General features: G+C 41.5%; 1 protein-coding gene across 3 annotated transcripts in view; it reads left to right on the forward strand.

Moving 5' to 3' along the window:
* The window catches only part of myo1d (myosin 1D), a 192,682-nt gene that overhangs the window by 145,190 nt on the left and 29,457 nt on the right, over positions 1-18,035 (forward strand). For all 3 annotated transcript variants that reach the window (XM_050060963.1, XM_050060964.1, XM_050060961.1), the window contains one exon: positions 1,632-1,786. In XM_050060963.1, the coding sequence (XP_049916920.1) occupies positions 1,632-1,786 (155 nt within the window). The remainder of the gene's footprint in view (positions 1-1,631; positions 1,787-18,035) is intronic.

Below are 18,035 nucleotides of genomic sequence, written 5' to 3' on the forward strand. Positions count from 1 at the left end.
CCCCCTTTGGCCAATTGATGTAATATTGCTTCTTTTGCATCCTCCCATGACCCTCTACCACTGTGCCAAATTTCACATGGATTGACCAAGTCAGTGAGGAGAAAAACGTGGAATAGACACACAGAGTTTTCGTCATTATATAGTAAGATTATCCTTCAGCTAAACGTAACACATACAGGAAGCAACGTAGCACACACATGCCGACAGGGAGGTGACGCCAGGGCGCAAAGTGAGTTACCACTCCCATCTCTGGTAGAATTACGGAAATTTCTCTTTTTGACCTTGTTAAAACTCTTGCTGCTGCATTTTGGACGAGTTGAAGACGGGATAAGCAAGACTGAGAAATACCAAAATATAATGAATTGCAATAGTCGAGGCGGGAGGATATGAAGACGTGGATGACTTTCTCCAGGTCAGAAATACAGAGAATTGATCTAAGTCTAGAGATTATGAGCAACTGCATGAAACTTAATTTTACTGCTTGATTGATTTGTCTGTCAAACCTCAGAATCAAGTATGACCTCAAGATTTTTAGCATGAGATTCAACAGAGGGGACCAAAGGGCCAAAATGAGGAGACATGATTCTGGTCAAGTGCCGTAGTCCAAATAAAATAGTTTGCAGCCATCCAGGATTTGATGTCGTAAAGACAGTTATTAAGGTCAGTTAGTTTGCTGATGTTCTGTGTATCATCTGTTACTATAGACTCAGTTCTGATCAGAGACTCTGGAGGGAGCAATAAGATACATCAGTATCTTGTGATTTCTAGAAGCCACGTAGGCGAGATAATGTACAGGGTAATTTGTGTCAGGGTTTATTTCACAATAATGACTCACTGTACATTATCCCTTACTTATACCATTGGTTCTGGCCATTAACAGTTCCAGTAAAGTTTATTCAAACAAGACGACCACATCTTTTACAAATCAGAGAGAGGCAGCATCGCTTTGTGCAGTTTTATTAGGAACATAAAGTAAGAAAAAAAGAAATATGGAGCTGCAGATGTGTGGAAGATGTAGACTGTGTTTGCTCTGCAGCAAGTTCAGTTTTCTATCACAGCAGTCTTAAGACTATAGTTGACAGAGCACTGAACATCTAAACTCAAGTGAAAGTACAGTTACACCCATAAATAAATAACCTGAGTAAAAGTTAAAACTTTCCATTTCGGAAACTAGAGCTGTACCTGACGAAAAAACCCTTGGCTGCTGCATGACTACCAACACTTTATCCATCGAGCCACACAAAAATAGCACGAGCAGTACCTTTTATTTATCAAGGTTTTTCATCTCCTACTGACACAGGAGATCTGGTAAATACTCCAGATTCCTCAGGTCTCCTCTCTTTACTTCTAGCGGAAGTCAAACAGGATGAGTTGTAGCCTGGTGCAGTAACCCCAGTGAATTCACGTCCTGTGGGGTGCGCCAACTCATATTCCCTGATATGCCTGATCATCTGTGTCTCTACATGTGATGTATTTGTGTTTATCCACAGTACAGATGGTTATGTGTCGTGTTTCTCAGCACACATTTGTGCCTTTTCACATGTTTGTGTTTCTCTGTAGGCTCTATGTACATGTTTATCTGTGTTTAATTGTGTGTCCTCTCTGTCTCTCTCTCTCTCGCACTGTCCCAGGTGACGGGAGTGAGCGTGTCCCCCGGGAAGGACCAGCTGGTTGTGTTCCACACCAAGGACAGCAGGGATCTCGTGGTGTGCCTGCAGGGCATGGTGCCTGCCAATGAGAGCCGCATCGGGGAGCTGGTTGGCACCCTACTTAGCCACTTCAAGAGGTAAGCGATGGGGGAAACAAGTGGTTGTAGAAGCTGAATTACTCATTTACCTACAGGTGCCTTCATATTTTCAACTGGTTCGTTCGTTGGCCCGTACCAAGGTTTATCTCTTCTACGCATGAGAACAAAAGTTGGTTTCCGTTGGTGTCAGTGGCCTACTATGGACAGCGGCACTATCCGTTTCTCTTAAAGGGATACTTCACTGATTTTCAACTAGCTTTGTATCAAAACAATGAGGGTACTGTGTATAGATGAACTGTGGTAAACTTCCCTCTATCTAACCAGTGCCTAGATATCCCTCCTCCCCCCCATGGCAAAACTCCACCAGATGACGTCTTTACATCATTTGGTGGAGCTTTGCTGGCTTTTGGGGCCGTACTTCCGCTGCTCGCCACCCATGCTGGCGCCGCCGTGGACACAAAGGGTATAGAAGCAGATCAAGAGACTGACATCCCCAAAATCGGACCAAAATTTGATGGAATATAAATCAAGATATTTTTACTGCACTGCCTATTTATCTAAAATGTTCTTAGAAACCCATTTTAGTGCTATATTTAGCTATAATAGCAAGAGATTGTAAACAGGAAGTGGGTGCCATACTGTTTCCTGTACAGTGAAAATGCTGATCAAACTGTAAAACAAGGCAGCATTGATCGAATATAAACCAAGAGTCTGTCATGGCATTGCCTATTTCAGAAACTTGCTTTACCCTTACCATTTGACTGTAATCCAAGATGATCTGTTTACCCACCAGCTGCTAGCGTTTTACATGTACCAATCCACATTAAGTCACCCACCAGCAGGAGCACGGTGCATTCTGGCAGTTGTAGTTTTTATACCTGATGAGCAAAAGTGAATGCCAGAGTGCTTTTTTTCTGGTATTTGTGTCTTATATTGATGAAATACTTCTTTAATGGGACACATAGCAGCAAACAGCAGCTCTGCTCTGCTCTCTGCTATGTTCACATTTTAGAGACTGTCATTAATTTTTTCCACATTAATGATGTATTATTTCAGCCACTGCAACCCACCCACTATTAATCAGAATGTTGTTGCTACTGTGTGACAGCTGCAGTAATGATTGTGTAAACCCGGCCTGTGAGCTGGTATTAATGCATACATTAGGCTAATCAGAGATTTATGGTGGTGGTGTGTTAGTAACGTTGGTGAAAAAAAAAACATTAATCAACGTCTCCTGAGTAGACTGTGTTTGTGGACATGTTGGAACCATTGCAAGTGGGCGGTTCTTGCGCATATGAAATAGAATCCTGCCGGAGCTACTGCACAGTTCCAGTATGTTTTACAGTGGACATTTGTAGTTTGTTAAATGAGAAGGCAAAACATTTTGTTTCTGCTGCATTTGAACTTTTAATCCCCTTTATATTGTGCATTAAGCACTTTATTCTGCACGGCTTTCTCACTTTCAGAACAGCCTAATTAAGCTTCAGGCTTAATTAGGTAACCTATGCACTCATACAAACATGGTACTGATAAAATTACATGCCAGCTCAACTTAAATTCACAAACACAATTCGTTTTTGCCAGTATTGCCAGAATTTATGAGCCCATATATTTAGGGAAAAGAGAGTCTCCACACTTTGAACGTTCGTCACAATATCTATCCAACTTTATTGAAGGTTCAATCTGTAACAATTTTTGTGCTACAATTGTCTTCCTGGCTGCAAATATATTTTTTATTAGATATTTTGTGTTGTACCAATATTTTAGCTGCAGTATTTCCCACATAAATCGTGTAAGATAATACCTTGCACATAAGACATTATACATGTATCTTGAGATAAACTTTTGGCATTTTAACATAGTCCATTAAAAAAAAAAAACAATTTCACCTTTCCTTCCATATAAAATGCTTTAAAAAGGTGAACAGCAGTTTGCTGATGGAAATGACCTCTGTCTGACACTGAGGTGAAGGTAAAGGTCGCCGCATTTCTTCTATTTACTGCGCAGAGAAAATCCCTTTCAGTTGATGGTCAGCATATTGTCCCCACGTAAACCCCATTTCATTTAGTTTAACCCCCAGCAGTATTACAGACAAAGACGTAGCCTAAAATAACAATCACATTTTGGTAAAGCTGAAATAACCTTCTCAGCTGAATTTCTGTGTCAGATCCAATTGTATTGGCCCAGATGTGTGGCCAATGTGACCTGTGGCAGGAGGATTATGGGGCAGATAGAGTGCACAGCCACAGCTGCCCTTGCTTGAACTCTTATATTCATTTAATCTGAGCTCACAGCGCTCCTCAGGATAGGACCCTGTGAAGGCCAGCATTCATTTTGATTCCAACCACAGGAAAACATACATGCAGATAAAACCCTTGAATTAAATCCCTGAATCCTGCAGTCGCTCTCTCCTGCCTTTTGATTCACTGAGGTTCTTTTCAGGACTGTCTTTTTTGTATATAGCTCTCCAAAACTACAAACTACATATTTAATGTAGATAATCCACTGCAAATCCACCTTTATCACTTTAAGGCCTTGAAGAATAGCACAGATAACAACCTATTGAATTTGTCCACATGCACATTAATACAGGTACTTAAGTATTTTGTTAATCATAATAGTTGTGTTGATCAGTACAAGGTGAAACCCATGAATAGGATACTGAAATGTGGATTTGAAGTTGTATCTCAGTATCTCATCCTCGAGCTGAATTTATTTTATTTCAGTTCAGATGAGGTTAGTGGACTGCAGAAAAGCAGCTTGTCTTTTCCACTGAGCATCAGGAGAATCATACGCCCACCCACTTCCATGAACACCAGACTCGTCCTCACTTCACCCTTTTTTTGTAAGTTTTATGAGCGATAATGATCCTCTAGTTCAAGTAAAAGGTCATTTTGCCTCCACACTGCCAATAGCTGTGGCTGGAGGCATTATGTTCTCGTTTTTTTGTGTGCACTTACATATGTATATCTGTCTCTACGATCTCCATCTCATTCTTGTGAACACAGTATCTCAAGAATGCCTTAAGGGAATTTGTTACAAAATGGCACAAACATCCACTTGGACGCAAAGATGAATTGATTGGATTTTGGTGGTCAAAGGTTTAAGGTCAAGGTCACTGTGACCTTGCATCTATCTCATTCTTGTTACAGTGATATCTCAAGAACAGCTTGATGGACTTTCTTCAAATCTGACACAAACATTTACTTGGACTCAACAATGAATTGATAGACTTTGGTCGTCAAAAATCAAGGTCACTGTGACCTTGCATTCATGTCATTTTTGTGAACAGGATATCTGAAGAAGGCCTAGAGCGAGTTTCCTCAAATTCAGCACAAACGTTTACTTGGATTCAAGAATGAACTGATTAGAATTAGGTGGTCAAAGGTAAAGATCACTGTGACCTTGCATTCGTCTTATTCTTATGAACGCAATATCTCAAGAACGCCTTGAGGGAATTTCTCTAAATTTGGCACAAATATCCATTTGGACTTAATGATGAACTGATTAGATTTTGGTGGTCAAAGATCAAGGAAACGGTGACCTTGGATGCGTCTCATTCTTGTTAGCGTGATATCTCAAGAACACTTAAGGCAGTTTTTTCAAATTTGGCACAAACGTCCACTTGGACTCAACAATCTACTGATGAGAGTTTTGTGGTCAAAGGTCAAGGTCACTGTGACCTTGCATCTATCTCATTCTTGTTACTGCGATATCTCAAGAACAGCTTGAGGGACTCAACAATGAACTGATTGGATTTTGATGGCCAAACATCGAGGTCACTGTGACCTTGCATATATCTCATTCTTGTGAACGCAATATCTGAAGAAGGCCTAGAGGGAGTTTCCCCAAATTAGGCGCAAGCGTCCACTTGGATTCAAGAATGAACTGATTAGAATTTGGTGGTCAAAGGTCAAGGTCACAGTGACCTCACCAAATATGTTTTTGGCCATAACTCAAGAATTTACATTTATAATGACAAAATCCATGTTCCATATTTTCACAGACTGTAGTATGTACGGTGTAAACTGTAAGAGAAACTTGACTTGAACCGTTAGCAAGGAGTTCAAGGAGTTCTAGTTCTGTCATGTATTAACGTAAGATGCTGTCACATGCTTTTAATGTGTTGCATCACAATATTTTGCCGATGTCAACGAGTGTTGTTTTCCTATGAGTACAAGCAGTATACGCACGGTTAAGTGCACATCAGCAGGAGACCTTCCAAAAATGATCTAAAATAGTAGTGTGTGTGAATAAAGTGATTTCATTCATTCCACTTTCATCCTGTGTTTTAATCCCAGGAGAGGATGACTGAGCTAACAGTGGCGTATACACACAAACACACACAGAAACAGGGGAAAAAGAAAACAAAATACTCTTGAAATGTCAGAAAATCCCCACAATATTAAACATCAGGAGACATGTTAAAGCTTTGGGCCTATCTGATGTGCTGTAGAGAACTCTAATTCCTACATTAGTCCTTCAGGGTCATGTTTGTCGACTGAAGCGGCCTGTTTCTATCACACAGATTCTTTCTTATATTGACTGCATGGAGGAAAAACTTCTTGTCCCTGTCCAACCTTTTGTTCTCACTTAAGCCCAGTGCACTTTATCTGAATAATTGATATCGATTTGTCATTAAATCCGGCTGTACTGTTAAAAATAATTAGATGTACCTGTTGTTGGGATTTCCTCACTCCTATTCCATTTACTGGTTTGTTCTTTGGGCCATACACAGTTTCATTTAGACCTTATAAATGAGTGATTCTGTCTGGTCTGTTGTGAGTGGGAAATGTGTTTGTACCAAGCAGAAACTACCACAGTTGAATACTAAAGCCAGTGCTGAAGTGTCTGAAGCTGCAGTTTCTCTGTAATGACTGCTAGATGCTCTGAGTACAGTTTGTTGTAAGTAGCTGAGGAAATTGTCGAAATTTTGTGAAATATAAGTTAAATGGGGTTTTTTTCCCACAATGTGGTTTTCAAAGCTAACTTTAATTACTTCTAATGTAGATTGGTGTCCTTTAAATATACTGTTTTATTAACAAGACTAAAGACCGTTAGGAGGGTTTAATAACACAAAAATGCAAAATATGAACTGTTCACACAGGCAGTGATGAGAATTTGCTACAGCTTCAACACTTGTTGAAAAAAAGTTTTGATGTGAATAGATTCACCTTCAGCATTGTGAATTTGCAACAACTATCAACAATCCTGTTAACCCAGAGCAGCGTCCAGCAGTCTGTCTGAGGTAAGCTGTTGTATAACCTCAGATACATAAAGCTATTTTATTGAATTTTCTTGAAGCAAACTGCTGTGAACTTGTGCTCCCTCTGGTGAACAGTTACGCAGTGAATATGTCCAGGGCTTTTATTATGAAATGTAAGAATCAATGGAGTGGATCTGGTGTGCCCTTGGAAACATTGAAAGGAGTAGTAAGGTTTTCCATTGTGGTTCAAACTTCAGCCTCTTTGTTGGTGTTTTAGGCACAATGTGATTTGTTGATTCATGGCACAACAGCTTAAAAAAATCAACCTTGTTACGCAAACAAAATTGCTTTTGAATCACATAATATTTGTGTTCTTTGTGAAGGAACTCGTGACAAAATCAGCACCTCAAAAAAATAAACTGACGTGCGAATTAATCACAAGAAAAAATCACCCCTGATGCATTAGGGCCTGTGAAAGGCTCTGTGAGGCTTTACTTCACACGTCGGCGTTAAAAAGTCTCAAAAAATTCATTTGGGTTCTTCCTCTGGGGAGCATGAATGTAACATAATCATAACCCAAACAATAGTCATTGAGGGATATTTCAGTTTCTACATATATTTGTCAAACTATAGATTTCTTGGCTCCAAGAACTGCAAACCCAAATCCACACAAAACATCCCTTAAAGAACAAAATGTCCACACCTCAGCTCTGTAAATTTAAAACTCCCTGATTGAGCCGTGGAATATTTTACCAAAACATGCTGTAAAATCCGATCAAAGCGTCAAAAACAAGAATTAATTTGTTTTCAAACATTTTGATGGCTCTATACTTCTGCTGCTGTGATTGCTGTTTTGATGAAGCATGCTTTCAGATCGCTGACATCTCTCATTTCACTGATTATTGAATTGACTCCTCCACAATAGTCTGGCACATGTATTGATTCGTGCGATCATGCTCGTCTCGCTTTGTGTGTGTGAGAGAGGGAGGGAGAGAGACAGACAGGGTTTGTGCATGCAGACAGATGTGCCTGAATCTGCTTAACTTAGTGTGTGTGTGGGTATGTGTGTGTGTATGTGTGTGTGCGCAGCGTTGCCTGGAGTGCATTTGCTCTATCCTTGCCGCTCTGTGATGGTATCTTATTCCATTGTGGAGCCCATTTCTCCGTAGGTGTCGGGCTGAGAAAGGCCTCCGCTGGGCCTCCTGTAATGACCCTCCATGTGCTTCGCATACCGACTCATCCATCACTGTACAACACTGACAGAACAAAGAGCACACCGGCAAATGTGTGTGCGTGTGTGTGTTTCTGGCTGCAATAACGTGCATGTGCGTGTCTGCATAGGGTGGAATTCCTGAGAGGCAGCCTGCATGCGACTGCGCTCGCGTTTGTGTACCCGCACCCGTGTGATCTTCTGCATGCAGTGTCCCAGCGCTGCAGCTCCCTGTAGATGTGGCTTTAACCTTTATCTCTCCTTCAACATGCTGCACAGTGCACAATATGCACAATATGCACAATAGCGAGCAGGGAGAAGGGCAGCTTACAGCAGCAACAGAGCAACACTTTATCCTCCTCAAAGTGACAGCGAGGCCAAAGCAGAATGACACCACCACTGGGAATAAACCCTCGTTTTGTCATAGCTGCGTCGGGATACTTGAGTTTCAGTGAGGCGCGATTTGTTTTTGACAGTTTCCAAATCTGTTTGGCATTAATCTGTTTTTTCATGTTATTATGAGTTCTGATTTTGTGCTGAAGACTGGAGTGGTTTTAGTTTGGAGATAGTGTCAGAGCTGGCATATTTCGTTTTTTTTTTTTTAAGCAGAAAGTTATCAATATCACACCAAGTTGCCTCAAAGTAAAGTGATTCAGAGATTTCGGCAACGCATACATAAGAAGATAACCCTCTTATCGGCCATGACGCACCAGTTGTCTTGAGAAATTCAGAAATACTTCATTCTTATTTTGCATAAAAGGGAGGAGGGGGGGATTAGATTCCCATGCCTTCAGCCTCCATCCTCCCTTCATCCTTCCTTTTCCCCCTCTCCCTCTTTCATGCCTTTTTTCTGCTTCCTATTTTTGACTATATCCCCTTTGTACTGATCTCAGTCTCATGAACCCCTTGCCCCCTTTGTACTGATCTCAGTCTCATGAACCCCTTGCGCCCCCCCCTCCACTTCCTCATCTCTCTCTGCCTCTCTCCCAATCTCTCCTTCCTCCTCCCCTGGCTCACCCCCTCCTTCATTTCTGGAGAGGAGGCAATGAAATATTTAAGGCTGTGCTGCTGTTGAGGCCTATATTTAGATGAGACAGAGCCACCCCCCTTTCTCTCTGTCTCCTGTGCGCGCGTGTGTGTGTGTTAACGTGCACCCCACACAGCAGCGACTGCAGCACTCCCACCGTCCGCTGCCAGGATAGCAGAGCAGACACTCTGCATCTGTCACACGCACAACTGCAAAATCAATGAGACATTCGGGCGATCCAGAAGCCCTAACTATATGTTCCACCCTCTATTGATTACCATAAATTCTCAAATAGTGAGAGAATTTAAGCCTGTTTGAAAAAGGTTTATATCAGAGACAAGTTTTGTTTCCAATGATACAAGTAGTTTTATCATTACACCAACAGAGTCAAGCTGTACCCACCACGCTTTTGCACCGAGATTCACTCGTTATTTATAATAGTTGCTTCTACTTTGTCACTGTTAAGTTACTGTCAATAGGGCTGGGTGTCAGTACTTGATTTATTTTTTTATTTTTTATCGTATAGGGACAATGCAATTTAACATAGCTCCAGTGCAGAGTATAGAACTGATGTGTTGCACAAACAGTTCATAGCTAGTGCTAATATTCAGCTCTTGTATACTTGTTGGGCTTTTACGTGTAGACCTAACCTGGAAATCCAGATGCTCCGCCCCCAGCAAATTCGAATTTGCACTGCACGGGGATCTGGCCCCGACGAGCAGAGCCCGCTGAATTGCCTATCAAACCAATCAGATCAGTCTGTCTGACAGAGGCGGGTTCTGGGCGGGCGTAACATGATGAAGACAAGTCGAAAAGTAAACAGCCAAGATGGCAGCTGCTGAAGGACCGCGTCCATTCAATTTAGCTTTGGAAGACACACTAAGCCAACTACACTTATCTTTTCCTTGAGAGAGGAACAGAAGACTGCCCTAGAAGCCTTCGCTTCCAGGAGGGAAGTTTTTGCCGTTTTGCCGACGGGATACTGCATAATATATCAGTTAGCCCCACTGGGTGGCAAACCAATGGGGCTAACTGCAATGAATTCGTGACCTTGTTTTTGCTCTGATTGGCCATCGTGCTATCCAATTGCGTGCGGCGGCGTTTAATATGCCTCAGTTAGTGCCGCCCCTTGGGTAGGAAGGGTGTATCGGTGAGGGCCAGACTCAAAATCTTTCTAGATTTGAGTCTGGATTTCCAGGCTAGTGTAGACCTACAATGTTATTAAAAATATACAGTTTAAAACATCATAAAACCACTGTACACTATACACATGGAACATACAGTAAAGTACACAATCCACACACTATAATACACATACCACAGTACATATCCCACAATACATCAACTACAATAGACATACCACAATGCATATACTTAAGTACACATAGCACAATACACCAAAACACTTACACTAATACCCCTTAAAACTTGAGTGCATTTGGCTAAGAGTGGGTACAGCTCTGGTTGGCTCTGGTTTGTTGATACGTACACTACTGCATTTGACCCTTTTTGCACCAGAGGACTGATCCTGGATCGTCCCGACTCCCTGCTGGATCAGCAAACTTTCTGTCATCGCCATCTCTGGAGCCACTTCCCTTCCAATCAGTTCAATGTCTGCCCAGTTAGCACAAGCTAACACAGCAGCAGCAGCTAACATCCAACACCAAGCAGGTGCTGTAATCAGGGGCTGTCCACGCATGATTTTAAGCTAATGCATAGGTGGAGGAAGTGCGGATCTTTCAGTAAAAGTTGTAATAACTTGTCTGTTGACGAGCTGCGCCGTGATGGTGTGTTTTCAGTTTAAGGCATTAGTAACACCAAATATAAGTTGTGGAATCTGAGGCAATGATTACAGAATGTTCATTGGTGGATAATTTTACAAAAATAAGAGGGAAGTTCACCAAAATAATTGGAAATGTCTCTTGACCGTCTCCTTTGTTTCTTTGTCATCACTTTTGTAAATTGTTTGAACTGGTTCCTGAAGTGAAACTGTAGTGCAGACCACCTCAGAGGGCCTGTCTTTCAAATCATCCGATTAAACAATGGGAAAAAAGATCACATAAAAAGATATAACGTGGAGCGCTTTTCCGCTCTGAGTTGTTCTGCGCAGAGCTTATTAATCTTAAGTCCTGAGCTACAGTGAGTAACTTTTCAAGACAAACATCATATCACAATAAAAGTATTTGGAGAAAGTATGCTACCTTCCTCTGGCAGATAGAAGCTTCCCACAATCACATCTTTTCCTCTATATTATATAGTTTGTGTTCAATTTTAAACACTGCGAGGAATAGCTGCTGTTTCAGATGCTCCAAAAAGACAAGTAGACCTGGGGTCAACCCCTTAAAAAGTTTATGCCAAGTCAAGGAACAGCCTCCTGTGAGAGAGCACAAACATTTGCAGTTTCATTCAGAGGACAAACAGGGAAAATGCATTTCTCTACTTGACCTGCTGAGCCTTTGAGAAAGAGGTTTAACCCCGCACTGCTGTAGTGGACTCATGTAGTGACTCTCAGATGACGACCAGAGCTGAAAGTGTGATACCTTTGAATGCATTTTATTTTCTCATTTTTATTTCTCCTTATTGTTTGCCAGCATTTCTAGCAGCTTATTTCTCCAGCACACACTTCCACTCTGCTTCACACCTTTCCTGCTGAGATCTGAGTGTAAAAATAGCTCAGTGTTGAATTATTCATCCACATCCTCAATTCTCACAGGTGGTACGATACAGTTTAAAGATTCCGCTCCATCAAATGCAACAAAGCTTCATGCTGATGCAGAAAAGTCCTTGTCACATATAAGACAGATGAGCGGGATGTTGTGACAGGTCAGTGTGACGTTAGATGTGTCAACGTTGTGTAAAGTGTGTTGTGTACAGCACGCTGTCTCTCCTCCTCTTTGTGTGCGTTTCACTCTCGACCTAATGACAAAGTTGCCCCGTGACCGACACTTGTAAATCCCTGGATCACGTAATCTCCTCTGTCTTAGCGTCTTTGTAGTTTCTGTGTTGTGTAAGCAGTTGAAATTGGTTTCTTAGAAAAGCACTGTGGATTGTTTCTGTAGCAACAGCTTGGTTCAGGCTCCACCGACTGCTCTGCTTCCACTGCTGTCAGGGTCCTCGGTGACTAATGAAAAACCCTGTGCAGTGTGCAGTCGATTGATTGTGCGTGCGTGTGTGTGTGTGTGTATGCGTGTGTGAGATGGGACTCATTGACAGATTTTATTAAGCATGCTGTCCTCTGTGTGCATTTTGCTGCATCAAGTAGATTGATGTTTTTACTGCTGAAATGGTTAATTGATTAATCAATGGCATGAAACTTTATCGACAACCATTTTAATAAGGGTTAGAAATCAATTAATATGTATTTTTTTGTCGTTATTGGTGGCAATACAAAACCTTCTGACTTCTAATACAGTTTTCCCCAGTATCTTACTTTAAGAAATATAAACAATACTTTCTGTAAACCTTTTTTTATTTAACAAGAAATTCTAAAATGTTAAATGGGCTTTAATCACAAGCAGTTGCGCTAAAACTGTCAAAATAAAACACTATAACAGCGGCACAATTTTGACTTAAGTGAGTGAATCCTGTTAAAGAACATGTAAGCTGAGCAGACATGACAGCTTTCAGCACGTGGCAGAGAACTGACCAGCAGTGATACGGATAAATTATTAATCATGTAAGTCCTTCACTCAGCAAAAAAATAAATGGTTTGACTCTGTCCTTAAACCTACTTATAACCATTAGGTAATGTTAGCCATGTGATGCTAACGGCTAGCCCTGTGACTGTGTTTGTGAGAGCGGACCTTCACAACTATGCCCATCATGGAGATCACATTCCTGCAGCAGCTACAACAAACTTAACTCAGCTTTTCCAGCTTTTTTCAGACGTGAAAATTTGCTGCTTTTCTGTATTTTTGTATCATTGAAAGTGAAATATCTTAGTGTTTTCTTCGTCGGACTGAACGCCTTGGATTCTGGGATTTATAGACTACATAAAAAATAAATAAATAACAGAATAATGCAGAGGTTCCTCACATTTTTTGTCTTGTTCGACCACTTATAGGAACACTTTAACCCTCCAAATGATCATTTGTTTTTCAGTTATTCACCCTGTGTTACGTTGAATTTGTGAAGAAAGCTTTGTTTTTCTGGCATGCCTTCATAGTGCATGAAGAATCCAAATATGGAGAAAATTCTTGTTGGTTTGAAGTCATATACCAAAATGTCTCTTAACAAACTCTCACACAACTCGTGCAGTAAAATCCAAGTCTCATTTATCCAGTCTTATGCTCAGTACTTCCCAAACAGACAGACATATATGAGGCAACATGGGTTAAGTAACTGACATTCAAGTGGTCATTTGGGGGGTGAAGTATTCCTTTAATACAAAGCCGTGTACGTGCAACTCCTCGTTACAGGTTGTGTGACAGAGTTGTTCACAGTGAACATCATTCTTCTACTTCTTTTGTCTTTGTGCAATGAAGTGACTGCAGAACAAGGAAAGACAAGACAGGCACAGGGACACATAGACAGCCAAAAGCCAAAAGAGATTACATAAAAGACAAACGATAAAAACAAAGGAGACGAAAACTAATTACAAGAAACAAAAAGCAAATACAGCACAAGTCAAATTATTAGGTATGCAGTTGACACAAGGTAAAACAGACAGACGAAAGAAACAGAAAAAGGAGATCAGCAGTGACGGTATAGGCAGATGGATGTGTGTAGGTGTGTGTCTTGTGGGTGTGAGGGGGGCGTGAATGAGGCTCAGTGGTAATATTAGATGTGTACATATCCACACAGCATATACTACATACATAGATTCTGTTTATCTATACTTACATTTTTACTCCTATCTTTTACAACAGAGTCTGCAGCCACGTCAGCAGCTCTGTGAGGTTGTATAGTGGTGCTCTGAGCTAAATGCTAACGTCAGCATGCTAACATGAGCGCCTTGACAATAATGACATGTTGATGTTTAGCAGGTATAATCATGTTTACCATGTTCACCATCTTAGTTTAGCATGTTAGCATGATAACTTTTGTTAAGAGGCACTAAAACCCTGTTTCCCAAAAACAGTCTGGTACTTTCCACTGTAAAAAGTTGTGGATGGTACCAATGGAACCGTTCCGTACCGTCCCCATGTTTGGTCCCCCCTCTGTTGGGGTACCTAGCACACAGATCTGGTGCTAAAAGGTGGAGCTGTGAACACTGCAGTCTGATTGGTCAGTAGAGGACGGTCACTCTGCTCAGGGCTGAGTTGTGTCTGGCTCATGTAACCACTGTTCATACTGTGGAGAGTTTTATTAGTAAACTGTGGCTATAAAATGAAAGGATGTTTTGCTGCCTCTCACAGCAGCTGGAGTCTGAGAAAAAATAACTTCATTCACTGGGCCGACTGCCGGCAACTTTTAAGGTGGAACGTTAACTTGTAATGTTACTCGATGCATGAGGTGAAGACGTGAATCCATCAACACACCTTAAATTTCACTGTGACAACTTTGACCATCACTTTAGTTTTTATATGACACACACTTTTAGTAATGGGGATCATTGAACGTTTATATATATTCATTTTGACCTGGTTATGTGAACTGCATATATTCTAATCCTCACTTGGTGGAGCGTCGTTCCTGTGGGCTCCAGCAACACTAAACCCCTGAGCTTGCCTGAGAAGGACTAAATGCACAAACCTGCTTTTTTTAAATATCCCATGGAGAGAGACTCTCACTGCAGTTTTATTTTGTTCTGAAAATGTCGGCTTGCAGCCTCGTTCTGTGGACGATAAACCAGGTGCAGACTGATAAAGGAGGAAATACAGTGAGTGCTGGACGGAGCAGTGAGTGACAACAACCCCGCCCACATTTAAGAGGACTGTTCACTGTGGAAACACGAGGGTCTAGGTACCATGTCTGAAGCGTTACTGTTGGTTGGTTCCAAAGGTACCATACTGAAAGTGTTTGATGGAAACGGGGCTTAAACGGAAAGTACAGCCGGGGCTGATGGGAATGTCGTTGGTAAACCAAACTGAAATTTTGACCTGAAGTTGCTGCTGAATAAAAAGTCAGAGCATCATCAAAGTTATTAGAATTCATCCTGTGGGGTGCATGAATGCAAAATTTCAATGTACTCCATCCAATAGTTGTTGAGATGTTTCAGTTAGGACCACATTAGCGGACGGTCAGACCAACGCACCAACAAACACGTTGCCATTTAGGGCTGCAACCAACAGTTATTGCCATTGTCAATTAATCGGTCAATTATTTCCTCAGTTTATTAATAAACTGTTGGTCTGTAAAATGTCCGAAAATTCTAGAAAAATGTTGATCAGTGCCCAAAACGACATCCTCAAATGTCATGTCTTGTTCACAACCCAAAGTCTTTCAGTTTACTGTCATAAAGGAGATAAGAAACCAGAAAATATTCACATTTCAGATGCAGAATTAAAGAGTTTTGACTTTACTTAGAAAACACTCAAACTGATTGAGTTGGTGATTAATTTTATAGTTGACAGTAATCAAGTAATCACTGCAGCTCTAATTGCCATTTTCAAAGCCAAGAAGAGTAAAAAATAAACAAAATCATTTTATGTTTTTCTTGCGCCAGTAACAATTTCATGACCCTTTACATTCATGTGGGCAATAACTAGATGAAGCAATAATTAAATCAATGGATAATTCATTGCTGCCGCCCTTGATGATTTATTTAGGTCTTTACGGCCCACAGTGAGCATGAGGGCATCTTCCTCGATCTTCCTCCCCCTCTGTAAACTGTCCACATCTGTCTCTGTGACAGATGTTTATAGATTCACCTCCCTCATAGCTGTCTTCAAGCATGGCCTCATCCATTCATACTTTTTCTGCCGTACTCTCCTCTAACCTCCACCACCGCCCTTTGTCCTTCGCAGTCTTCCTCCCACTCGCTCTCATACTTCCTCTCCTTCTCCTTCACCCCCCCCCCTCCTCGCCCCCCCTACAGTATGAGTCAGCAGTAGTGTGCGGTACACAGCCCTTCATTGATCTGTCAGAGTGATGTGGTCATATTCTGTTTCTGCCCTTGCCTCCTGCCCCCCGTTTCCCTGAAGACCTGAACGTTTAGCCTCCCCCTGTCTGCTCCTGACACTGCAGAAGGGATTTGGGGGAGTGCTAAGCCGGTCTGCTGCGAGGGGGAAAAAACAGTGGATTTTAAGTGAGGAAGAAACACAGAAAGTGTTAGTGAGAGTGTGTCGGGAGTGGTGAGCTGAGACGGGGGGGAGGTGAGATCAAGGAAGAAGGAAGACACTGCAAACAATTTAAAAACGAACCGGAGAAGAGATGTAGAAAATTTAGAGTTTAATAAAGAAGTGCACTTGATATGAAGTTAAATCTAATATAGCTCTGGTTAGGGTCACATCAGTCTGTTACAGTAAGACTCAGACATGGTGGCGTCAGTGTGCTCTGTTCATTAGCCTCCTCAGTTTGACTAAGATAAATGTTTGAGTCACATAATCTGCGTAACGATTCATCATCTCCCTCCAAAGATTTATGAAGGACCTTACACAGTGTCTGTGCACATCTCAGCTCCCTAACGGATGACTACATGAACTGAATGACCATTTTCAAATGTGTCTGGTATAATTAGAGATTGTTTCATGCATTTTTCCCTCCATTTCATAATCTCACAATCTTGTTTCACATTAACCCTTCAATATGCCCCACCCCCCTTGACCACAGTTGTCATGCTGTGGGCTATGTCAATATGGCGTTTTCGACGATATTAGTGAGAGATGGAGAACATGCTGGAAGTAAAATAGTAGTGGTAGTTGACAGCATTGACCTGGAGTGCCTATGGTTGCGTTGTATTTTAAAAATGTGAGGCCAAGTTCAACTACCACACAAATTTAATTTATTTCCATGCTGTACAGAAATGAACAGAAACCAATTGCTGCCTGAAGTAGCAAAGCACTGCTCCAACATTTTCTCTTTTGGTACCAATTAAAATACCTCACCTACCGAGTACTAATCAAAGACCAGTGCCCCCCTTTTTTTTCTTTCCAAATTTAAAATCTGTTTCCTCACTGCAAGGAACTAATTGGAATCATTTTAGTAACATGAGGCCAGGGAATCGCTGTGACACTATAGTTATGTTCACATTGCAGGCAAATCAGATTTGTTTCTCAGATCAGATCTTTAAGATAGACAGTCCGCATTATTTCCAAGTGATCAGATCAGACTTCTGTGTCCAGACATCACTAACCTGTCTGTGTGGTAATGGTGAAGGTGTCGGTAACTATGTGCCTTCACTGGTGATGGACCGCCCCTTTCTTCCATGGCGTGAGCGATCTTTTGATAAACAGTCTCGTTCGGGTAGGTCCTTTCCAGCTTGGGCCTGCTCCCTGAAAGTACCAGCAGACATTTTATTTTGGTGTCGGTCAGTGGACTGTTGTTCTCCATGTTGCCCTCCAAAGCGCTCTGCAAGTAGCAGCACAGATTCTGCTCAGCAATTCCATCACTCTGGGCTTGACATCATCAATGTGTCGCATTGCAAGTGATGTGAAAGATACTTTTAAAATTAGGTTTGAGCGGCCAGTGTTTTGACTGAGATGCATCTGTAGAAATATGTTTGGAATTGCATTTCAAACCGCCTCCAAATTACCCTGGAAATCTAGACCCAAATCTAGACAGATTTAGGGTCTGGCTATGAGTAATGTAAATGGCCCAACTCGATGGGCGGCACCAAGCATGCATTTGTAAATATCACTGCATGCAATTGGATAACACTACGACCAATCAGAACAATACACGGGGTGACATATCCAGAGCGCTACCAGCGGAGCTAACTTGTAGATTAGCCTCTTGCTGTATC

This window comes from Epinephelus moara, chromosome 13 (assembly GCF_006386435.1).
Source record: "Epinephelus moara isolate mb chromosome 13, YSFRI_EMoa_1.0, whole genome shotgun sequence".
Lineage (NCBI taxonomy): Eukaryota > Metazoa > Chordata > Actinopteri > Perciformes > Serranidae > Epinephelus > Epinephelus moara.